General features: G+C 39.1%; 1 protein-coding gene across 13 annotated transcripts in view; it reads right to left on the minus strand.

The window, feature by feature from the left end:
* Nucleotides 1-5,728: 5,728 nt before the first annotated feature.
* The window catches only part of LOC114157487 (adhesion G protein-coupled receptor L3), a 290,896-nt gene continuing 271,172 nt past the window's right edge, over nucleotides 5,729-25,452 (minus strand). For 5 of the 13 annotated variants that reach the window (XM_028038500.1, XM_028038491.1, XM_028038489.1 and 2 more), the window contains 5 exons: nucleotides 25,173-25,298; nucleotides 19,693-19,789; nucleotides 11,940-12,065; nucleotides 9,663-9,680; nucleotides 5,729-7,900 (listed from right to left, as the gene is read on the minus strand). In XM_028038500.1, the coding sequence (XP_027894301.1) occupies nucleotides 6,951-7,900; nucleotides 9,663-9,680; nucleotides 11,940-12,065; nucleotides 19,693-19,789; nucleotides 25,173-25,298 (1,317 nt within the window). In that variant the 3' untranslated portion in view covers nucleotides 5,729-6,950. Of the gene's footprint in view, nucleotides 7,901-9,628; nucleotides 9,681-11,939; nucleotides 12,066-19,692; nucleotides 19,790-25,172; nucleotides 25,299-25,452 lie in introns of all 13 variants that reach the window. The other 8 variants (XM_028038499.1, XM_028038498.1, XM_028038494.1 and 5 more) reach the window with 5 other exon arrangements.

Genomic DNA, 25,452 nt, shown 5'->3' on the forward strand with positions numbered 1-25,452 from the left:
CCACCTTTATTGCCGCACATATTTTTCTAAATCATTCATCCGGAGGGGGCTAAGGACTTAGCTACATGTGTTTGTTAAAATGTTGCAGTGACATTCTTTTGGGTCGATACCCTATAAACTATGTTGGGTTTGCCACTGCAATAAACCTCATCTTTAACTGAAGCATCATTCAGTAAAAACTGTATTAACCAAGAAACATCTGTCAAAAAATGTGGTGAGTATATATTGTAGTTAATATATGAATTAGTAAATCTATTGTCATTTTTTTCATCATTTAGGATTACCTTCAGAGTTTCTCAGCTAGATTATGTAAGATGGCTTGTGAATGTTAATATTTCTAATGTTTGCTAAAGCTGGAGTTAAGATTTTACCTCCTAACACCTCACTGAAGTACTCAGTTTTATGCAGTTCAAATGAGCATGTTGATGTGTGGCATACATTTTTTTGATAACTTAATGATTCTGTGTTTCACATGACAAGTTTGAATTTAGTGCACGTCTCCCTAGTAATATTAAGTGACATAAATAGGAGTGAATACTAATTTGATTGATCTGCAATCAGGACTTTCAGGACAAACCTTAGCTACTTTGTGCAAAAAAAGGATTGCGGCTTCTCCTGATTTACCAAGTTTTAACAGGAAAAAACAAACAAACTCCAACCTTGTTCACTTTTCTTTAAACTTCCACCTTAAAAATGGCTTCACAAGATATGTGACAAAATCTATTTCTTTAACGTTTATGCTGACTGACTATCCGGTATGCCTGATAGATGACCCTGATATCACCAACTCGAAATCCGTTTGGTTAAGGTAGCAGATTCTTTAAAAACTGACTCTAAGCGACAGCTCCCACACCACTTATTCTGAAGATATTTTGACAGATTTCTTTGATCATAGAAACACTGCATGACTTATTTGAGGCTCCAAGATAAACCTAAACTATTGGAAGCACCGCAGCCCATTTAGAGAGTAATCAAAACAGACATATTCATAAAAGATTATTAAAACTGAACTCAGTTATTGAAAGAATGGCCTTTCTGCCTCCTAACATTGGTCTAAAATTGTTTGGCCTTCAAGTCCATTATGAAAAGATGAACTTTTAATATGCAATGTACGAGGAAACTAAACATATGATTTTGTCATGAGATTCACCAAAAATAAATATGTAAATATAGAATTAAATCAACTAAAAAAACAAAACAAAACAAAAAAAAACGGGATGTTTTTGATAACGGCTCCAAAGGAACTGAGCCAAAACCAGCTCTGAATGAATATCCAATTCATTTGACTAATTTCAGTGGTAGATTCCAGCTAGTGGGTAAATAAAAACGATGGAGCTCTTTCAAAAATTAACCCACCACCTCCAGTAAGCTGCAGCCGTTGCGTCGATTATAAGAAACATACTCCATACTATGACCTGCAGTAGTACAAAAATTCCCCAGACAGCCATTACAGCTTTCCCAGCAAGCGTTCTCCTTCTCCTGTGGCCTGTGTGCCTTGAATATGATCTTCCAAATGAACTCGCAGAGGATTCTTGTGACTGTCACGTAATCTGTTTGCCCATGGCACAAGAGACACATTTACTTCTGTAAAAAATATGCGTAACTCACAAACAAGTAGGTTAAGAAATTTGGATTAACGACCAATGTTGTAGTTACAACTAGTCTTCTTGTTAAGTGCAAAAAGTAGTATAGTAAGCACAAACAACCATGTTGTCAAAAAAAGAGAAGTGTCCACCCTTATTACAATCAGGTAGTGCATTTTCGTTTAGTCCCAATTTAATAAAAACAGATGATGTGATGTTTATAAAAAATATAGATAAAGAATATTACTTACTTACTAATAGGTTTAAAATGAAATCATCAACATAAATCTGCTCATATCAAAAACTTCTTTCTGGATCAGAATTCCAACACCATGTTATTTCATTTTCTATACTTGGAACTTTGGGAGTAAAATACATCTGAGTAAAACATATAAAGCTCTAAAAAAAAAAACCCACACATCTGCATATGCATGGTTCTTTATAACCATCCCTTCTGAGTCCGGTATCCTAGTTACAGCAGCACTCAGAGAGCTCAAGACTCCAAAGTGACAAATAGTGACAAAACGTGGCTCTGTCTTAAATCAATGCTATCTTGACTTAATAAAATGTGCTGGGGCTGTCCAGTTGTTCCAATACCCATAGCTGGAGATGTCATCGATTTACCTTTCGTTTGGGATTCTGCCAAGGACCTGGTTATTGATTTCACATGAATAGGTGAGAGATGAAATGTGGCATTTTCTATCATCACATCTCAGCTACTTACACACTGCTGCTCACGTGGGATGCAGGTGTTTCTCTGGCCTCAGACGCATGCAGATTACCGTCACACTGCCCACACGCACACATGCAGTACCTGGACACACATATTTACTGCTGCTGGTAATTACTTGTGGTGAGATGAGAAAAAAAGACATTGGTTTTCCAATATCATTTCCTTAGCCAGACAGCTCACAAATGGAGTCTCATCCTTATCAGGACATCCTCGGTGCTTCTCTCCCTTTCTCTCTCAGTGTCAAACTGGTCATAAGCCCTTCTGTGGAATTTTCCAGTAAGAAAAAAAAATAACTTAAAGAACACAAAAACTGTGCATCATGCAATTAATTCGGTACAAATCACAAAAACATGCAGAAACATGTCTGAAAATGTGGAATTCCTGTTTGTTTTTGCAGAAGGTTATTAGGCTTAAAATGTAAAAGACATAAAATCAGTTTTTAAATAAGTTTTTTAAATGGATGACAATATAAGAAATTTTTAATACAGCACTGTTAATTATTGTATGAAAATAGTAGTAATTAAAATAAATTAACTGTAGACAGCATGCAAATTAGCATGACCCCAACCTTGGCTCATGGAATTTTGGTTAAATAAATTCATATCAGTCATCTTAATCAATTTCTGTCAATCTCAAACTGAGTATTCTGTGTTTGATGGCAAAATAAAATCCAGGTCGTCATGCAGCGTTGCTTCTCAGAGTCACCGCTTGTTTTAAACCTTCAAATCAATCCTCCAACAATAGCGATTGGTAGTATTTTGTGAGTACCTTTTCCTTTCCTTTTCCTGAGTAATGAGATGCTGAAAGCTTCAGTTATCATTGCACCAACAATTAAAAAAAAATCCCAACTAGATAAATGTACTTAATTTAAATCTTAGATCACATGTGTCAAACTCCAGTCCTCAAGGGCCGCTGTCCTGCAACTTTTAGATGTGCCTCTGCTGCACCACACCTGAATAGAATAATTAGGTCATTAGCCAGGCTCTGGAGAACTGATCTACACAAGGAGGAGGTAATTAAGCCATTTCCTTCCAGCGTTTCGTACCTGTGGCACATCTAAAAACTGCAGGACAGCGGCCCTTGAAGACTGGAGTTTGACACCCCTGTCTTAGATTAACAAATGAAACAATTTTTATGTGTCTTACTGATCATTCACAAAAGTCTCAGTTGCTGTGGAGAGTGCTGTAGTTTTCTTGATGCTGTGGTATATGGAGGATTAAGTTAGTTTACAGGATATTTGGGCGTCCGCTGCAGCAGGACTCTGGGTAAGGTTTTACCCTTCACTGTCAGCAACAAGGACATCGCCCTTCACAGGGATTGTCCGGTGAAACAGCTCGCAACAGCAAGCTCTCTCAAGTACTCCACCTATGGCATTTATAAAATGCTTTAAATCTTTCATTCATATCTTTGTAAAGAGAAATAGCAACACACAAACAGGTCCTGGCAATCATCTAATATGGAAAGCATGTACTTGGAGGTCAAAAAGTAAATAATTTGCCTCTTTAATTTAATCGCAGAGCTGGTACTTGCTAGAAGAACTCTTATTGTGATCAACTATGTGAATAAGAGAACTCAAAATGCACTCCATTTAATCTATGTTTTAACATGGCAGTGAGGATCTTTCCAGCAACCGCAGTATCTCCAGCTGATGCTCTTTCACAGACCGTTTTGTGCATCGTGAGCATATTACTGGGCATCACCAGGGCTTGGGGAAGCTTATGAGCTTGCGTAAGAGCTCATTTATAAAATGAGAAGGGTGCCAGTGTCACATCTTCAGCACATTTCATGAACTCAGTCGGGTTTGCAAATGCCAGTCAAAGTGATGCCGCAGTGACGTCCAGAGCACTTTCTGTCCACCCAAGTCATGTCTGTAAGTAAAGAGCCATGCTTACTGTAAGCATATGGATCGGAGAAAGTGCTGTGGCACACACTCTCCCTCCCCTTCTTCATCCTGTGACCCAAGATCTTGAGAGTAATGAGAAGGGCCACACATCTCTGGCGATGGTTCACAATGACTCAGCCATCAATCATAGCACCAGCTCTGTGAAAATATACTCAGGTTTTTCTGCTAAGATTCCTTAATGCTTCATATATATATATATATATATATATATACTGTACATGTCTAAAGCAATTTGGTGATATAGATGCATCTTAATGAATTAAAAATATCAAAATTTTAATTTCTTTTAGTAATCCAGTTGAAAAAGTGAAACCAAGCCTCTTTCTGTTCCTGTTGATGACTGTGGCTTTATACTAATAATTTTTTTTAAATCAAAATCCAGATTTTCAGATTATTTGAATATGAAACCTATTTTTTAAATTGTTTTTTTATTGCAGAAATGTTGCATTATGTCCATGTTATAACTGCTTGCTACACAACTGTCCAGCAAAAGCTTGTCCAGCAGTCATTGGGCAACAAGCAGACCACCTTGGACACGTCGCCAGGTCCATCAAAGGGGCTGGAATATCTATTAATATATTGTCGTTACAATATCAGTAGGTGCAATTTTCTTTGACTGGAGTGCATTGTGAATTGTTCTGAACAGACAGAACTCAGGCCTGGATTGGAACTCAAGATTTTCTGTCTGCAAGGTAAAAGTATAAAATGGAACACTTCTCTGTGATCCCGTTAATATTAATATTGTAAATAGTTGGATGTGTGAAAAACATTTCTATCCTAAATTACGAGTATGTCAACTCACAGCAAAAAAAAAAAGAAAAAAGAAAAAAAAAAAAAAAAATATATATATATATATATATATATATATATATATATAAATATATATATTTCACATATGAAGGATCATGAGATTTAGCTTGAAGCAGCTGCACTGAAGACAAGATTAAATTTAAGTTTTCCCGTGTAAGAATGTGCTTACCTCTGTTTCAATTGCTTTGCCAGCCCAAGATGCTCCTGCTGGCTGATGGCTCCTGGTCAGATTAAGGTTAAAAATAAACTATCTGTCAAGAATGCATTGGTTACACCACCAATATATTGATATATTTGGTACAGGTTATGAAGTCCCAGCTCCTCAGTTATATAGCAGATCACAGCGTACAGAGAACATCTACCATTTCTGGGCCTGAATTTAGTAGCTAACTTGGAACATAGCAAAAACAGAAAGACAAGGAAATAAAAGTAACGGTTAAGTTATATCAATGTTCACTTCCATCTACATAGAAAAAAAATCATGACCCACACAGGAAAGCAGGTCCATCATTGTATGTAATGTACCTTATTCTGTAATTTTTTTTTTTTAGTTTGAATAAAATGTGTTAAAAATATTAACATTTTAAAGGTTAAAGTAATAAACAATGACCAAATTTCTTTGTATTATTAAAAGTATTGTGTCATTATTTAACAAATAAATAAATGTCACTCCTTGAGGAAAAAGAACAAAAACACCTCTGGTTTTTCTCACTCCAAAAGCTCTTTTCTTTAATAAGTAAAACAACAAACTTTCTTTATTTGTACAAGTGCCTGGTGCACATCAAGGCTCAGTTCGACCCGTCCTCTCGTCCTAGAAGCATGAGCTGTTTTCCAAGTGTCGATACAAACGCAGAATGCACTATGAACTATGATTTTGCAATCCCGTCTCCTTGAAGTTTTGCTATCTACACAGTAAAAGAACAAAAAAAAAAAAAAGAGTGGGAAGTAAACTCAAACAAGAATTAAAAACTGACCCAGAAACAGAAGCAAGCACGTTTCACAGCAATGCCTGAACGACCAGAGAGTAATTTCTTTAGGTTTTTCTGATTCTATTGAGATTTGTGACATAACAGAAAACCAGAGCGATACAGAGCAAAATTCAGAGGTCAGCACAACAGAATGAAATTGTTCCTAATCACTAAGTTTACAGAGAAAAGTTTCGCCCAGAACAAAATACAGCAAAACAAAACCAAGGTGAGAAAAAGCATATCATGTGCAATGCTAGTTATCTGTACAGTCACATAGAAATATGTCATAATTCTCTCATTAGTTTTTTTTTCTCCCTCTTAACAAATGTTACAATAAAATAAATGAAATAAGAACAGCTATGCTTGAAAGCATACAATCTAATTCCTTCATGGCAAATGTCCAAAGTGTATGTGTATTTATTTTTTTATCCATTTTTTCTTATTTTGGAGGAACACTTCAGCAAACAAAATGTGCTGCAACTCACCAAAGAGGAAGAAAATATTTCAAAAAGTCAATATAGATACAGAAGTATAATAAAATAGTCCTTTTTTCTTTAAATTCCCCATTTATTCTGTTGAAGTCTGTAAGTTCAGACTTTGGAACGGTCCGGTTCCTCTCGACTATATCTCTGAGGTGTACATTTTCCGTGGATGTCTCTTATTAGATGGAGACAAAACACACCAAACCGGAGAGGGGTTCAAAACGACGGAGGAGGCTGGGGACACAACATCAACTTCCTGGAATATCTAACCAAAGATAGTCACTTCCGCTCTCTTTTTATAGCAAATCTTATCCTGCTTGTGGTCAGTAAAGGTGAGAGTCAAGCTGTCTCAGTCTTCAGGACAACATTAAAAACAATGGCTACCACTTCCGACAATAGATGGAGTGAGTGAACGTGGAAGAGGACTTTGGGAAACAAAAGGAACTACGGGTTTGTTGAGGGTTTCTGGGCCTATAGGCTGGTGACCAGGTGTGAGGGCTCTGGGTGAGCCTCTTCTGCAGAAAGATCCTCTCTGTTGGGGGGTGCGACAAAACCATCACTGCTGCCCCGCCCTAGCTGGTAGTAGGAATGCAGCTGATGGAGGTGATTACGGGAGCCCAAGTTGGGCATGCTCTTGTAGTAAACGTCGTCCAAGCTTGCCTCCGGACTCTTGGCATCTCCACCCTCCTTGGAGCCATCGGTGGACTCTGCAGACACATCGGGCAGGCCAGGCAACATTGGCATGCTGTTGTAGAGGGAGTCTCTCTGGTGGCTGTGGCTGGGGGACGAGCCTTCATCCTCGTTATGCTCATTGTTGAGTAAGGGGAAAAAGCTTTCACTGTTCTCCTGGGGGATCCTCCTTCGAGAAGATGAGGAGTTGGAGGCAGAGGAGAAGGGATGATGGGGGAGCGGAAGGGGTGGTGACATGGACTGCTGAAGCTGATTGTGAAGGTTGTCGACTGCCTGCAGGGTTGGCAGCGGTCTTTGTGGTAACAACGGGGCATTGGACTCCTCGCGTATCAACTCCAGACCCAGGCCTTCATCATTGTGGGTACCAAAGGTGGAGTGATCGTCGAGGTTAAGCGCAACATTCATTCCTATCCCCACTCCCAAGCCCATGCCATAGCCACTGTCTTTGCCGCCATTGCTAACATTATTAACCAGTTTGTTCACAAGGTTCCGGTTCTGCTCGTTTGAGCGCTCATGGGAATTGTTAAGGTAAGAGGGGATATAATTGGAGGTGAGCTCTTTCAGAATCTTCTTTTCCAGGGTGGTCTCCTTGTGGTTGTATCCCCGATCGATGATCTGAACACAGTCACTCATGTACTCAGCACTGGCGATGCTGTAACTGTTGCCATGATTACCATTCAGTGGTAGAGTATCCATGACACTTGTATCCCGGGCATTGTTCAGGATTCCCTCTGAAATGAGAAACATGGGTAGTGGGGGGAGGCGGGGTAGGAGGGGTAATGGAGAGGGATGGGGGTGGTTGACAAATGTGAATGGTAAAAACTGGTGAGTGCAGCTGCCAAAGACGTATTGGGTGTTTTTTCAAAGCCAAATAGAACACAACAAACAAGTTTAGTTTCTTATATGAAAGAAATTAAGTCTTGATGGGATCCTTAAAAAGATCCCAAAGATGATGGATTAAGAAGAAAATACTTTGAAGGCATTTGAATATAATTTGTGCATCTCAATAAATTAGAAAGTCATTGTGTACAAATTTATTTTAATCATTAAATTGATTTTCATGTTTCTCATCTTCCTCTTGACAATACATCATATCTTTTACATGTGGTTTAAGTCAGGCAAATCTGCTGGACACGCATGGTCAACAAATTGACTATAAGCAGATAGGCAGGTGCTAAGTCAATCTGGAAAAAGCTTCACAATCATCTCAAGGTTATTGTTATGTCTGCTGCTGTATTCATTTTCTATTTCAGTGTAGTTTTTCCTCCACTTAACTTTCGATTAATAATCTCAAATATGGTCCTTTGAACAGCCTTTAACAATAACCTTTTTTATCAATGACTGTTTGCTGGGTGACTCCTAAGATCCTACATTGCTATGGCAAAACTGTTTTTAATGTAATTTTTAAATATTCTAATCTTCTAAGCAACTAGTCAAAATCATCAAATTTACTTCACACCTTGAAATACATCAGCCGATGAGTAATGAAGTAAAATAATGATATTCTAATTGATTGAAATGCACTTGTAGGACACACTTACCTTGTTAAAATTTATAAACTGAATTTTGCTTAATCTTTGAACGGGATGTTCTACAACCAGAACAAAACACTGTTTTGTGATTCAAAACACAAACATTCACCACAGCACAAAACTCAACGTTTATGCAGGCAAACAGACATTAAACAATTCATGCAATTCCCTCACATCTCACAGTTGGAACTTTTAACCTCATTTTGTAAAAAAAAAATATTGAGGCGAATGCAAATATTTCTGCAACTACATCTGTGCAAAGTTGGACATGGCACCACATGAGCATTGCTTTTCACAGTTTATTTACGTCTCATCCATCTGCACTTAACCAGCCATGTCTTACAAAATGAATCATATTCATTAAATCAGAATCCCACCACCCTGACAGGAAGGAGACAGTCTACTCTCTGGTGCACTAACATGCGTCTTTCATATTTCATCACGTTAACCACGCTGTTGACATCAAAGCGAGAAAACAAATTTGACTATAATTCAGACTACCTCAGACAAGGCCATCCAGCTTGTTAAACGTGTCAAGCTCTCAGTCTGACCTCTTAAAATTTTGACAAGAAACATCAAGTCTTCTTGAAGTGTAACGGCTTGATCAAAGTGAATTATAGAGTAATTTAAAAAAAACCAAACAATACTATTGGGGGATGAACACATGCATGTTGCTCAAAGAAGGCTACAGATCAATTTGTGCTGGTGTGCTTTAAAGATATTTGAATTATTCTGAATGTATAGTGTATTTGGAATGCTTTTATTTTTAAGCGCATTAAAAGGCATACAAATCCGGGTTGGAATGGAAACGTTTAATGTTGTATTGCTTTCCAAATTGGATCTAGTTCTTTCCAAACTGACTTACACCGTTTTAACTATTCCTTTGTCAGCATCGAGTGAAAAAAAAGTAAAGCCAAAGTCAATTACATTTGATAAGCAATGTTTAGTTTGACTCCCATACTTGTCTCTCTGTAGGGCTCTTTTGGGGACAGCATGAGGAAAAGGAAAGAAGAAAACACAATAAGAACAATAATGACAAGTAGAAAGAGAAAACTGCATAATGGTGCTTCAGAAGATTACTGCAACTCTTAAGTTCCACCATGCAAATTTTGTGTGCTTGCAGAAAAAGGACCATAAAGACCATGATAAAGACATCATAAAAAATCTCCTGACAAATATATAAAGGATGTTTTGCTGTAACGTTGCAGAATCCTTGGGGGTAAAACATGGGCAAAGGTCCTTGAGTGTCAAATGTGCCAATAAATCTTTTGATGCATTAGCATTTTCATTCCTCCAGATATTTCTTTTCCATCTGTGGCACTGTAAGTGAATTACAGCCCTCCATCACCAGCTCCAATGCAAAGTACTTGTATCGCATACATAAATTATCCACTTATCAAAGCTCTCATGAGTTTTTATCTGAACATTACATGGGTTTCTCTCTACTTTTAAGGACTTTTACAGACTCACAAAGTTGCAGCAATCTCATATCGACTGCAGAGAGCAGGAATAAAAATAATAACAGCTCGGCAGAGAGACGAAGGGGGAAAAAATTGCACTCCAATATTTAGTTGGAGCCGGAAAATGATGAAAAAAATAACTTCTTTTTGAAGACACCGTTGTGTCCTATTATCTTTCACGGCATAGTAGTTGATGGTTTTTAAAAACTGTATATGTATTAATTATTCATTAATAAATAAATCCCTGACATATTTTTTCCTCTTTTTATTCTATCACTTATCAAATATAAATTATTCAAGTAATTCTAAGTGACCTGAAACAAGAGATGTTTGGTCTGATTTATCTTCAGAAAATGAAAAAAAGGGGGTCTGTGTCTTTTTTCTCACTGTATGTAAACTTCTGATTTCAACTGTATTTTGAATATTTAACTAAATATTCACAAGTAAAGTCTTTACTGGAAAGTTCAGTCAGGAATTTACATCCACTTATCATTGGCAAAGAAGCTTAATGCAAATGTATAATTTTGGGGCTTTTCTATTTAAACCATTGCTTTTCTCCAAGTCGAATGGAGACACCAGAAACAAATTAAATATTATCTTTTATACAAAATAATACAATTATTATATACAAAACAAAATCATTTATACTGCTAATAAACATAGATTCAAATTTGACTTAATAAAAACATTTAAACATGTTTTTATTAAACAAAGAAGTGTGTATATATGAAATCATCTCTCAATAAATATCAATTTGAAAGGTGTATCAGTTTAAAAATGTAAATATTTATACCCTTCTCTATAATAATTGCAATACCTGTTATTAGCTTTAGAGTAAAACAAAAGCTTTTTGTATTTCCTGGCCAGTTTTTCACATTTTTGACATTCTGTCTTTGGAGAAGAGTTCAAAGTCTTTGAGTCTGGAAACTTCCTTGCCATCACTCTTAAGATTTATCTCCCTCCTTAGGTTCTTACTCTGCTGAAAGATCCAGAAAGACCCAATTTGAGTTTTGTGTATGTGTATTTTTCCCCCTGAATGGAATAGAGAAAATCCACAGAAAATTCAAACTTGTGCAATTAAGTTAGGATCTTTTAAATAATTTATGTTTTATAATCAGTCTACCCTGGAAAACAAATGGTTCAAATAAAACACTTGGAGTTTGAAAATCATAACATTCATGCCCATAATGAGTGCATGTAAATCTCTGCTCAAAAACATGTTCTTTGCTTCTCTTTGCTCTCTTTAAAGAAGATCGAAAGGAAACCATTTTGTGTGAGAACAACACAACTTTAAAACTAAACACACAGAGACAGCAGACATTGCACAAGAGGTTAACTGATAACATTGGAGCACATTTGAAATTAATGACTGGTGATGTATCTGGCTTTCTGTGGGGTCATTTCAAAGGATTTCCTCAGAGATACAGTTTGATTTGGCCAAAACAGTCCAGGGAAGAGCCTTGGTCATGAATCGAATGAGATGAGCCAACCAGATGCCACAATACACCGCCATTAAAAACCCCACAGCAAACCAAGTCTGTAGGATTTTTGTGATTAAGCTCTTTGAAAACTAAAACAATACATTTTGAGCAGTGTTTTTTTTTTATTTTTATTTTTTCTTAAATTATGATCCATCCAATTATATATTTTCTCATTTGTTAACACCCTTTCGTATTTATAAGGCAGGAATAACAATGTACCACAAAAAAAGTAAATAATAATAATAAAAAAACACTGCTCTAGCCACAATGGTAAGTAATGAAAAGAAGCTAGCACACCTTCAATGTTGTACATGCCCAGAGGGTTGTTATAAACAGCAGACTCCCCAAGCAATGTATTATAGGGATTGTTAGTGCCATGAGGACGTAGGAGTGCATTAGGTATAAGATGGTTAGCCATAGCCCCTGGAGCAGCCAGAAAGAGACAGAGCGAGATAGAGAGAAAACAGAGAGAGATAGACAAGTTGAGATATAAGTACATATATAATAATGAGAACATACATATTAGCTGAGCAGATGCAACTGAGCAATGACATCCATTAACATCCAAATGATCACATGATCATTAATTTTAGGAATGTGGCGGTGGCGAGGTTTGCTGTATGAGAGCAGTGGAGCTGAACCGACATGGCTAATGGGGCCGATGAAAAGTGTGTTGATTGTACTGTTAATGCCAGCCATTACGCTGTTGTGTTTTTTTTTTTTTTGTGCTTCACATTCTGGCAGCATACAACATGTTGATAACCATGAACTGAAACCACAAAAACACCTATATAGAAAACTGAAAAGCAAATTTATTTATTTAAAGATATAAAAATTTATAAACACAATTAATTTTTTTTCCAAATTTATTATAGTTATTAGTAAGAATGTTGATAAAATGTATTGAAGATATGCTAAAAAAAATATTAGAATGTAGCCAATAGAGTAAGTCAGGCTACATCCACCATAAATGCCAAAATGTTATCATTAATATATCGATGAAATTCAAATATAATTCAATAGTCAAACAGACAAATCAGTTCACGGAAGAGTGCATCTATTTAGCTAAAAGCTGACTTGCTTGGCATGAGCCACCTACAGTAATAGCTGGAGGCAGAGTATTTGTTTTGCTTTCTTCTTCTTGTTCTGAAGACAAAATCGTCCAGACGTAGTTATAATGTCAGACATACAGCTATATTTAACTCTTAGTCATTCCAGTGACTGAAATATCCCCGTTTTACTTTTTTCCGCCTTCTCTGCCTACGTTTCTGATGATACATTTGAGATGATGCATTTAGTAAAGTTATTTTAAATGTCCAGTAACTGAATATGGCATTAAAGTCAAGGGCATTTTAAAGCAGTAATACTGACCATTAGAAACATCAACTCACCATGTTAATATTTAGCTGCTGTTCTCAGGGGGTTACATAAGAGACACTCAACTATAGCTCTCATATAGTGTCTCAGACTTTGCACCAATATAAAATTGTGTATAAAATCTTTACAAAAGTTTCCTTCAATGCAGTGTCTTACTCTCACACTCATAAATCTAGAAAAGTCCATCCTTCAATGTGAGATATTTTTATTTAGTTTAAAAAAATGCAGTGGTAAAGGAGAACTATTTTTAATAAAATCATTGTAAAAGCAGTTACTGCTATCCTCAACAGTCCTGCAAAATAAAAGTAGCTGCAGCATTCATTTTAATTCAAGAAAGCAGCCACTTGCCTTAAAGTACATCATCAGGCAGTGAAACAACTACAACCACTGCAGCTGTGAGAAAAACGACAGGACGAGGGACCCTAGTTTATCTTGGCACCACACACAAAGAGGAGGATGGTAAAGGTAGGTCAAAAAAACAAATCTCCAAAGCTCGCTGCAAAAGAACTGCAGGAAAGCAGTGGATTTTGGTTTCTCCATATCTGCTATATGCTTCAAGGCTTTTGCACACAGTTTTGCCAAGGTTGCCAATAACAGTAAAGGGCACTGCATCTAACGGCAGAAATGGTAGAATTAGGAATGGCTGTTTTTTTTTTCTTCTGGTTTAGACATTTACACAGATTCACCCTTACATATGTGATTAAAAAAAAGTTCAGAGTAAAACCAAAAAGCTTGTCCACTACAAAGAAACTTCAACAAGTGAGGTATCAGATGCACCACTGTTATTACTTCTTCTGTCTGTGCCATTCTTCTGAGCTGAAGTGGTGTGTCGCGTCCTTTTTCTCTCTCTCTCTGCAGAGCAAAGATCAGCATTTGCTCATTCTCTTTGTAACTGCTGCTGAAATACCCTTTGAATGTAGAGCTGTCTTCTCTTTAGTCAAGCTGGTCATTACTTCGCTCCAGCCTGGCCTCTTTTCGCACAAGCATTTCGCCCGACTCATTTTCTAGTTAAGCAACGTTGCTCGTCTTCAGAGTCCCGCTGCCCAAGTGACTCATCGGTTTCCTGTGCACATACCGCCGCACCAGAGCAGCCTTCGCTGTCTGAGTCCGGCTGATTAGCTGCAGGATCTGAAGGCTCTCAACTTAAATACAAATTAACCATATTTGTTTTCTTTTCTTTGCGGATGATAAAAAAAACAACAATAATTGACTTTCAAGCTTTCAAAGACATGCAAAATATATGGCGTGGTGAAAATATTTGCAGGCTGGATTCATTTCCTGTTTACAAGATTTCCTTCCTGCTCCTGTCAACACGATACGGCACCATTATCGTGAAAGAAGCCAAATGCAGGACTTGTGAGGGTGATGCATGCGTGTGCTTCTGCAAGAGCGGGTAAACATCCTTTATCCAAGGTGCAAGTACACAGCAATTAGATCCTCCAGCAGAGCACTGTTGTCTTCTGTGCTCTCAATCTGTCACGCCATGTGAGAAAGGTTTTATTTTACTTTTTAAATAACACAATCACAAAAAGAACTTTGCCTCAGTATTCAAACCCTATTGACATTTTTTCCTCCACATTACACCCTAAACTTCTTTATATTGTATCAGAATTTTGTGAAAAAGAGCAAGACAAAGTACCGAAGAAGGAAAATTATACATGCTTTAGATTATTCATTTTTTTAGAAAGAAAATCGGTATGTGTACCATCTTCAGCTCAATACTGTTTTACGTCCAATTATAGCAGCAGGACATTTGATGTATGTTTCTACCTGCTTGACACATTCAGATTTTTTTCATGAACAACTTTTATCTGTCTCACCTTAGGATTCTCAATTGGATTTAGATCTGAACTTTGACCAGGCCCTTCTGACACAACTGATCTTGTATCCCCTATCAAGTATCAGGATTATTCTGTATTTAGCCCCTTCCATCTTCCTGGGATGATGCTGCTGCCACCATGTTTCATTATGGCGCTGGTGTGTTTAGGGTGTCATTTCCTGCCTCATATGTGTTTTGCAGGACAAACAGTTCAGTTTTGGTCTAATCTGAATGGAAAATCTTCTTCAACATGCAGTTTCACCTAAGTGGATTAGGGAAAACTTCAAACAGCATTACTTATGCCACTCTTTAACAATGGCTATCTTTCTGATACTCTCAGATTTGTGGAGAACACAACTAATAACTGGCTTGTGAGTACATTTTTCCACCTGAGCTGTGGATCTTCGCAGCTCCTCCACTGTTAATATGGGTCTTTAGTTTGAATCTTTTCTTGGCTGTCAATTTACGATCTGCCAGGTTAGGTGTACAGCAAAGTCTTGCTGGATTTGCACGTGTTGCAGTCCACTGTCAGATGACGACTTCTGTCCTTCTGTAAGAGGCTTTGGACTTTAAATTAAATGCTCTTCATATTAAACTGTCAACCACCTTTCTGCGTTTGGGTCTATCCTTGCCACATATCTTTACAACTAGTCACGTAAAGTCACATTGCAAATTAGCTAAATTTGTCATTATGGGGAATAACTTCCTGAGAAAGTGCTTCTGATTTGACCCTGGGAATGAGTGAACTCTGTTCACCAACATGGGGATTTCTCAATCGATTTCCAGAGTAAAGGGTCTGAAAAGAAAAGTAAACAATATATTTTTTTAGATTTTTATTTGCAGAAAATGTAAAATCCCTGTGAAATACTTTATGGTTGCAAAGTGACAAGTGTGGAAATGTTCATGGGGTGTGAAGACTATTGCAAAACACTATGATTGCTTATGTTATTATGCGAGTTCCCCTTTACTTTGGCAATCCTCAAACAAAGTAAAATAAATTATTATGTAATCATAACGTCCTGTTTAATTTTGTCTTGTAGTATAAGTAAGATTTCTTTTTGCTTGATTTAAGTATTAAGTAGACGTTATTATTTTTGCACAGAAAACTGAATGTTGTTTTGATTGGGGGGGAAAAAAGCTAAGAAACAGTAATTTGTTGCTGCAAGTGACGCTTGCCCTAATTACAGTGCTCTTCACAAACAACCAGCCTTCCTTTTTCAATCCCCACAATGACCAATCCCCAGCTTAATGTGTCTGCGTCGAAATTAAACAGATTACCAAAAGAAATTGCACTAATTGTGCAGTTATAATCCTGAATACTGAGACAAATTGAACGTGCGACGGCATCGGAATGATTGCACAACTCTGCTTTCAAGGGGAGCACAGCAAGGAGCGTCAGCTGTGAGCTCATTCTCTGGTGCTTTGAGCTGAGGTGGGACGCGGGGGAGAGGGCAAAATTTGCCAGAGCGTCAAGACTGCAGAGGCCAAATCAGCAAGAAATATTTGCTCCTCAACACATAATTCCTTAATAAGCACACAAGAAAAGCCACGCATGAGTGCAGTTCTATTTGCATCTGCTCCTGATGGTGCTTGCGATGGCAGAGCGCACTATCCGACATGCTCTACAGCTACTTTGAGGGTTTTCTCCATCACTCAAAACCTGGTAAGGAGCCATAAATAATTGGTGCCTCCGCTTTTTGTCTTTATGGAAGATCTGTGTAGACCTTTTTTTATTTTTTACCTTCATCCCCCCCAACTCCTGACCTTCAACCCTCACGTCCACCTTCTCTCCTCAGCCTCTGCACAATTGATAACAGTCACGTCTGTTGGCGATGCTGAGCTGAGCGCCTAATTACAGAGATCATGACACTTCCTCACTGTGTCGAACATTAATCCATCATTGTAACTATGCATTAGCGTCTTTGCGAGCGAGCGCCCAGAGTGAATTTAGAGAGAGAGAGCAGTGTGGAACCGGAGCTCTTCAATCAAGAGATGTGATGACTGCCGAGAGTGTTAGGGAGGCATGCCAGCGAGAGCGGCGTTTGCAGCTTGATGTCAGATGTAGTCTGGTGTCTGTTTTTCCTCTCTGAGCTGAGAAGCCCTGAAGTGAACTCAGTGACTGTAACTGTCAAAGGCATTGCTCTAAAATACTCCTCATTTACTTTTTTTTTCTTTAGCTCATAATAAAAGTGGTGAAATAAATTTTTAGCTTGTTATACAACTCTTTTTCTGATATAATGGCTCAATCTTCCCTAATGCCTCGTTTACACTGAATGGGGTAGCATGGGTCGGTGTGGTTCGGTTAAGCCATTTTATGATCTGGCGCATTCAGGAGAGCATTTTCACAACCAGTTGTGCTCTCACTGAGCAGGCAGGATTAAATCCCTACGCTTAATGTGGCGTCATGCTAACACAGCGACAAACATTACAGACTTGTATGTTTGGTGCTTTTTACAAGACGTAACTTTTTTCTGTCCAGCAATCAATGGAGAGTGTTGTGTGATGCCAGTTGCTCCACCTTGAATGCCCTGAACTACTGTCCTATGGACCTACAACTGAAAGGGGTTCAAGAATGGTACGGCACAGTTTGGTTGTATGGACCGCTTTTACAGTGGAGGCAGACAAAAAAGCGGTACAGCACATTGAAAATAAGATATTGGCCTATTGCCTTAAATATTTGTATTTTCTTTATTGCAGTAACATAATCTCACACTAAATTAAGTTTATAATACTTTTTATAAACAAAGAAATGCTTCATATGAAGATTATTTTAAAAAATATGTATGTTTGAAACTTAGATGCACCCCAACGGGTTGGTGTGAGGTAAAGTAGTACGAAGTACAGAGTCACTTACTCCTCGAAGATGCAATATGGGGCTCAATTCCTGACATTTACTTCTTCATTCTCTCTCATACTATTATGAACAAAGGCCAATACTGTTAAACTATAAAGCACATCCTATAATAAAAAAGGATAATTTCTCTTTTTTGATATACCTGTATATGGTAAGAAATTGGTTGTCATTTTTGAAGAGTGAACATTTTATTTCTATTTTTAGGTTTTAAAGTAAAATAAAATAAAAAAAAATAAAATTCTTTTATAGAATGTTATTTATGGAAAATTATGTAAAAAACAAACAAACAAAAAAGCTTCCGACTAATGATTAATGAGAAAAATAACATGCCTTGGGAAATGTAAAACTTTCATGTTATTGTTTTTTTTTTACTATCTTAGCCAGAGTTATAAAGAGCCATTGTGGAAAATATATAGAGCCACATATGGCTCTGGAGCCTCAGGTTGTACCCCCCTGATTTAAAAAGAAGAAATGTGTGTCGGGACAAATCTGGCATGTATACATCTTAATTTTTTGAAATCAAATGCGTGTAAGTACAAAATTTATAGAAAATATAAAGTTTTGGGCATAAATAGTTGTGTAGTTCTAGAAAAATCACTTAGACCAGATTGAAATAAATTAGTTTATTCAGATACATAAAGACTAAACTTCTGCAGCTCAAACAATGTAAAAAACAAAGAAGAAACATACGGTCTAATGCATCTAGGGTTACCGTGTCCCAGTGTGACCAGCACACCAGGATACAGAAAGTCGCGGATGCAGTGATGCACCCATAATGTCATCTGTCAGTACAAGCAAGTAGGATCAGGATTACGGTCTGGGGTCACATCAGCTCATCTGCCTGACGTTCAGCAACAAATATTCCCTCCCTCCCCCCCCCCAAAACAACTAGACAACTACAGAAGTATGATGAATGAATAAGTCTCATTTTTCATCGATATATATTTTGCTGATGGCGCAGCTATAATCAAAGATGACAATGCCACGACTCATCAGATCACATTGTGAAAGAACGGTTCAGGGAGCATGAGACATCATTTTCAACACATGGATTGGCCACCACAGAGTTCAGACACTAACCCCCCTGGAGAGCCACTGCAGTCCAATATATCTTTTATCAATAAGATAAGATGCTACAAAACAATTAATGCAACCTTGTGACCACACAGAGAATGTAATTTTTTTTTTTTTGTTAGGCTGTGCATTATGTGATAATGTGCTTTTTTTCCCCCAAACTGGATGTCCTCTATCTCTTAAAATATTAAATTAGCTAGAACTTATGGATTGGTTATTTAAAAGCATATGCTATGTTTTTTTTATTTTTTAACATATATTTAATTAATTATGCCCTGCGACAGACTGGCGACCTGTCCAGGGTGTACCCCGCCTCTCGCCCGGAACGTAGCTGGAGATAGGCACCAGCAACCCTCCCGACCCCATTAGGGACAAGGGTGAACAGAAAATGGATGGATGGATGGATATTTAATTATATTTATTTATTTTTGTTTCAATGTTCCTGTCATATTAGATTAGCTTAATAACCTATTATATAGTCTAAATGTGTGTTGTTTTCTTCCCACTCTGTACTAAAGACTTTGTTGCACTCCACAAATAGTTTGTTTGACTGATTGACTGAAATTTCATTGGATATAAGTTGAGTTCACTTCTTGTGAATCTGGATGTCTAACTTCAAAAACATAATGCTGCAATTGTGTTAAGATGTTGAATAAAACATATATTTTGAGAAACATGGGCATTGTCTGATGTAATTAAGACAAACTACTGAGAAATGACAGAGTTGCCATGACGTTTAACTGATGCGTCTAAGTTTTTGCCTCAGATACTGAATTATAAAATGCTTTGAACCCTGTGAAAACCTTGCATCATGTAAAGAGGAAAGCATTTGTATTGTCAAAAAGAAATCTCAGTTTGAATATTTTTAGCAGAAACCAAAGGCTGAAGGAATCATTAATGACAGTAATTCCTGCAGGACCAAATACCTCTGTTGAGCGACGCCGAGCTGTTGATGTCTCCGGTCATAAAAGAGGACTCAGACTGCTTTCTGACTGTGTCGTTCCACATTCGACGGATGCGGCTCTGCAGAGACAAACAACATGCCAGAACACATCAGAATATTTGCCCTATGAGCTGTCAGAGGTACAAAATTAGTCAGTGCTCAGAGAAGACCAGAGGCAGCGAGATGGAATTTAATATGCTAAGTTTCTTAAGCTTTGACCAAGTTTCTGCAATTGTATACCTTCCAAGTACAGTAGCTTTCAAAGGTATTCATACCCGTTAGATTTTCCCACGTGTTGTGATATTGGGAATTTATGTGACAGACCAACACAAAGTTGGTGAATTGGAAGGAAAATCAAACAATGTTTTCAACACTTTTACTGAAAGAAAACATGTAGTGTGCATGTATGTTAAATGTATTGAGCTAGTAAAGTCTGCCCAGGTCCCCCTTGAAAATGAGATTGAGATCTCAACGGGGTTTATCCATCCATCCATCCATCCATCTTCTTCCGCTTATCCGAGGTCGGGTCGCGGGGGTAGCAGCTTCAGAAGGGAGGCCCAGACTTCCCTCTCCCCGGCCACTTCTTCTAGCTCTTCCAGGGGAATCCCGAGGCGTTCCCAGGCCAGCCGAGAGACATAGTCTCTCCAGCGTGTCCTGGGTCTTCCTCGGGGCCTCCTCCCGGTGGGACGTGCCCGGAACACCTCACCAGGGAGGCGTCCAGGAGGCATCCTGACCAGATGCCCAAGCCACCTCAACTGGCTCCTCTCGATGTGAAGGAGCAGCGGCTCTACTCTGAGTCCCTCCCGGATGGCTGAGCTTCTCACCCTATCTCTAAGGGAGAGCCCAGCCACCCTACGGAGAAAACCCATTTCGGCCGCTTGTATCCGCGATCTCGTTCTTTCGGTCATCACCCAAAGCTCATGACCATAGATGAGGGTGGGAACGTAGATCGACCGGTAAATCGAGAGCTTCGCTTTTTGGCTCAGCTCTCTCTTCACCACGACGGACCGGTACAGCGCCCGCTTGACAGCAGACGCTGCGCCAATCCGCCTGTCGATCTCCCGCTCCCTTCTTCCCCCATTCGTGAACAAGATCCCGAGATACTTAAACTCCTCCACTTGGGGCAGGACACCCCCCCTGACCCGGAGAAGGCACTCTACCCTTTTCCGGCTCAAGACCATGGCCTCGGATTTGGAGGCACTGATCCCCATCCCGGCCGCTTCACACTCGGCTGCGAACCGCTCCAGCGAGAGCTGCAGATCACGATCTGATGAAGCCAAAAGGACCACATCGTCTGCGAAAAGCAGAGATGAGATCCTAAGACCACCAAATCGGATCCCCTCAACACCTTGGCTGCGCCTAGAAATTCTGTCCATGAAAGTGATGAACAGAATCGGTGACAAAGGGCAGCCCTGGCGGAGTCCAACTCTCACAGGAAACGAGCCCGACTTACTGCCGGCAATGCGGACCAGACTCTGACACCGGTCATACAGGGACCTGACAGCCCGTATCAAAGGGCCCGGTACCCCATACTCCCGGAGAACCCCCCACAGGGCTCCCCGAGGGACACGGTCGAACGCCTTCTCCAAGTCCACAAAACACATGTAGACTGGTTGGGCGAACTCCCATGCACCCTCCAGGACCCTGCTGAGGGTGTAGAGCTGGTCCAGTGTTCCACGACCAGGACGGAAACCACACTGCTCTTCCTGAATCCGAGGTTCGACTATCCGACGGACCCTCCTCTCCAGGACCCCTGAATAGACCTTGCCAGGGAGGCTTAAGAGTGTGACCCCTCTATAATTGGAGCACACCCTCCGGTCCCCCTTTTTGAACAGGGGGACCACCACCCCAGTCTGCCAATCCAGGGGAACTGCCCCCGATGTCCATGCGATATTGCAGAGTCGCGTCAACCAACACAACCCTACAACATCCAGAGCCTTAAGGAACTCCGGGCGGATCTCATCCACCCCCGGGGCCTTGCCACCGAGGAGCTTTTTAACCACCTCGGCGACCTCGTCCCCAGAGATTGGAGAGCCCAACCCAGAGTCCCCAGGCTCCGCTTCCTCAGTGGAAGGCATGTTGGTGGGATTGAGGAGGTCTTCGAAGTACTCTGCCCACCGGCCCACAACGTCCCGAGTCGAGGTCAGCAGCACACCATCCCCACTATAAACAGTGTTGGTGCTGCACCGCTTCCCCCCCCTGAGACGCCGGATGGTGGACCAGAATCGCCTCGAAGCCGTACGGAAGTCTTTCTCCATGGCCTCTCCAAACTCCTCCCACGCCCGAGTTTTTGCCTCAGCAACCGCCCGAGCCGCATGCCGCTTCGCCCGCCGGTACCCATCAGCTGCTTCCGGAGTCCCACAGGCCAAAAAGGCCCGATAGGACTCCTTCTTCAGCCTGACGGCATCCCTCACCGAAGGTGTCCACCAACGGGTTCGAGGGTTGCCGCCGCGACAGGCACCGACAACCTTGCGGCCACAGCTCCGATCGGCCGCCTCGACAATGGAGGCACGGAACATGGTCCACTCAGACTCCATGTCCCCCACCTCCCCCGGGACATGTTCGGGGTTTACCTGGTTAAAAAGGAAATAAAACAAAAACAAACCAAAAAGAAAAGATCTAAATTCACTTCAAATGAATGCAGAAAATCTTTCTGAGAAGTAAAGCCTCTTATGATTATCTACTGACACATGTGCAGATCACCAGTCCCCATTTAAACACAACAACCTTTCCTGTTTTATCTGTTTGTCTTTGCCACTTCATTACTTGACCTTCCACCACCAGAGCAACACCATCTTCAAGCATCAACTTACAACTCACTCAAGGGATCTTGTTCTATATAAGAGTTAAAGGGTCCTAGCTAAATAAATCTTCCTAATCAATAGAGGTCAACTGCAATCTTTTAATTAAATAAAGCTTCCTCATTTTGATGACTTAACTGGACTGGCTCTACTTGTGCTAATGCAGTATTTCCATGCATTATTGATGCACCTGGTTGTAGGTTTTACGACCAAATTGAGAGGGTCTTCTATGGCAATCATGACAGAACTTATAGTTTTATTGCACCCTTTCTAAACAATCATATATCTAGTTTAAGTATTTTCAGAACTCTCAAGCTAATATGTTGCTGAAAAGGAGACAAAGATTGAAACCCAGAACTAGGTTTTGGACTAAAATGAAACTTTAAAATAATTGGTTTGTGCAAAACTTGACAAAACTGTTCCTGTGTAAAGTTGCAAACTGTTATGCGAGTCTGCCAAAAACTAACATGAGCAAAAAACCCCCAACTTTTTATGGTTGTATAAAAATATTTATGTGTAAATATAAGATGATTTTTAATTGGATGGATAGGGAAAAGAAGTTCTTATTATTAAGTCAACTTAATTAAGTTTCAAATATCTGCTACCAGAAGGTCAAGTTGAACAATTTGGAGATAGTACCTTTTCACTCTTCCACCTAAATCTACATACAAAGCCTTTTCTATATTCTGCTAATGCCAAAAAACGCACAATTTCACAATCACGGTGCTTCCATTAATTAAGAAATTCAATTAAAATCACAGGTGAATAGGTCTGTTCATACAAAAAGTCATTGAAACTTATGGCAGTGACAGATGTAAATACTTACATGAGATATATTTATATTTCAGCCACAGCACAAGAGCTCATCATCGATCAGCTATCACAGAACACAATGACATGATACAAAAACTGCGTATTTGGGAGAGGCTGCGTATGCAGCGGTTTTTGGAATGTCAGCAATTTTACAGAAGAGCTATGTGTTCATTTCTTCCATATGACATGCTCAACTTTTGACATTTCTGACAAGATGGCTGTGAATTGTTGCTGCTGCCTATAAGCTGCTCTGAAATGTGTGATGCGCAAAAAGTATTTCCATTGCAGTTTTGCAAAATACACATATTTTGACACGGCTGAACAATCCTCGCATCCTAATACAAAAACTTTTGATTAAAAAAAAAAGAGTTTTTCAAAATCGGTGTGTTTCCATTAAGCAAGTTTTATTTTTGTAATTCCAATTTGCACAAAAGAAATTAGTTAGAATGTTGCCACCAGAAAAGCTTTATGGTCAGAGAAAACACATTTTAACATATTTGAAGATAAAAAAAGTAAAAAAAAAATAAAAAATTCTTAAAAGCAAACAGTTTGGTTATAATAAAATATTGGCTTTATTAGCTGAGAAAGTTTGAGCTCAAGTTTAGCACTATGGTGGTAATTTGGTCTTGCTGTTAGTTTGTTTTCACATTGGGTGAGATACTGACTGCTCGGTATCACTCCACATACTGTATTTTCACCGTGAAGGAACTCAACTATCCGCCTTAACTCTGAATACCCTTTGGCTCCCTTAACACTTCACAGCTATGTGTCAGCTTAATTATGTCATTGCCACCTCCATGCATATCAAATTGCACTGAAGCAACTGTTCCTGTTTTTATTTCTCTTTCACATTAGCCAGAATGTGTTTTTCTTTAAAAAAAACTGAATAAACGATTCCTGTGTCAACTCGAGATAGCGCATTTAATTTAACAGGAACATGCACTGGCACAGTGGAACTGATTATCATGTTATACACCTATTTATTGGGACGTAGATTGCCTGAAAATGATTTCGCAAGGACAAAAACTTGAAGACCTCGTATCCTGTGGGTCAAGCTGTACTTTGCTGATTACACATTCATTGGAGAGAGTTTTCAGAGTACTTCCATGTATGCGGTAGCCGAGAATGAGGTTGCAGCCTTCTTGTTGAAGCAGTGTGCATAATGAAATGCTTTGATCTATATGCAGAATCCTGCTCGTATCGTGGGATGCCACTGCATGCTTAACTCTAAGGACTATTTATGATGCAGCACTGAGAGGAAATTACTCTTTGGGAAGATGTTTGGTTATCGTTTTTTCCTGGCAATTCATGCAATAGTGGATGTTAATGTGGGAGGAATCCATTAGGAATTTACTTTACACAGAGACACAGCACTTGCATGCAAAAACATGTCTTGGCAAAATTCTTCTGAGATTTGACAAATTCTTTACTGAGCTAGAGGCAAAAATTTTGTTATAGTCTTCATGTCATGTCAGTGTGGATTCCAGACATGTTATTCTGATAAAAAAAAATAAAACATCAGGCTGGCTGGTTTCACTTACGGGGATTTGGCTTACCTACCACTTCCTATCTATCACTTTGAGACACGAGCAAACAGTTTCTTTGAAATCTTTCTTGTATATTTACAGCAAACTGCCACTGTACAAATGATTCCTTTGAGCATCTGAAATCAACTGGGTTTTTTTTCTGTAATATCCATGATTGACTCCCGGGCTCTAACTCTATTACATGAATAAAGTGCTAATAAATACATTGGTGACAAGTAGAGTTCAACAGAACTACTGAGAGAAATAACCTTTCATAAAATTGCTAAAGACCTACAGAAAAAACAGAATAACAATGTTTTAACCTGTGACCCAGAAGAATACCGTCCTGGAGCACGAGACGCGGTGCCCTTCACAGAGCCAATGGAGCTGTCCACACTTTTGCCGCTGCAGCAATGAGTACGCAGGCACTTCCCGTACTCTTTACGCACCTGCAGAAAATAATCAAAAACAGGCAAAGCATGTTTACATAAAAAAAAAATCTTGTAAAGTTTCATATTAATTTAATGATCTGTTCCTGGTAATACTTTATGCAATCCTCTTTCAATAGGACACAAGTTGTTTTTTTTCCTTTGACATTTCACG

The sequence above is a fragment of the Xiphophorus couchianus genome, chromosome 14 (genome assembly GCF_001444195.1).
Source record: "Xiphophorus couchianus chromosome 14, X_couchianus-1.0, whole genome shotgun sequence".
NCBI classification, from domain to species: domain Eukaryota; kingdom Metazoa; phylum Chordata; class Actinopteri; order Cyprinodontiformes; family Poeciliidae; genus Xiphophorus; species Xiphophorus couchianus.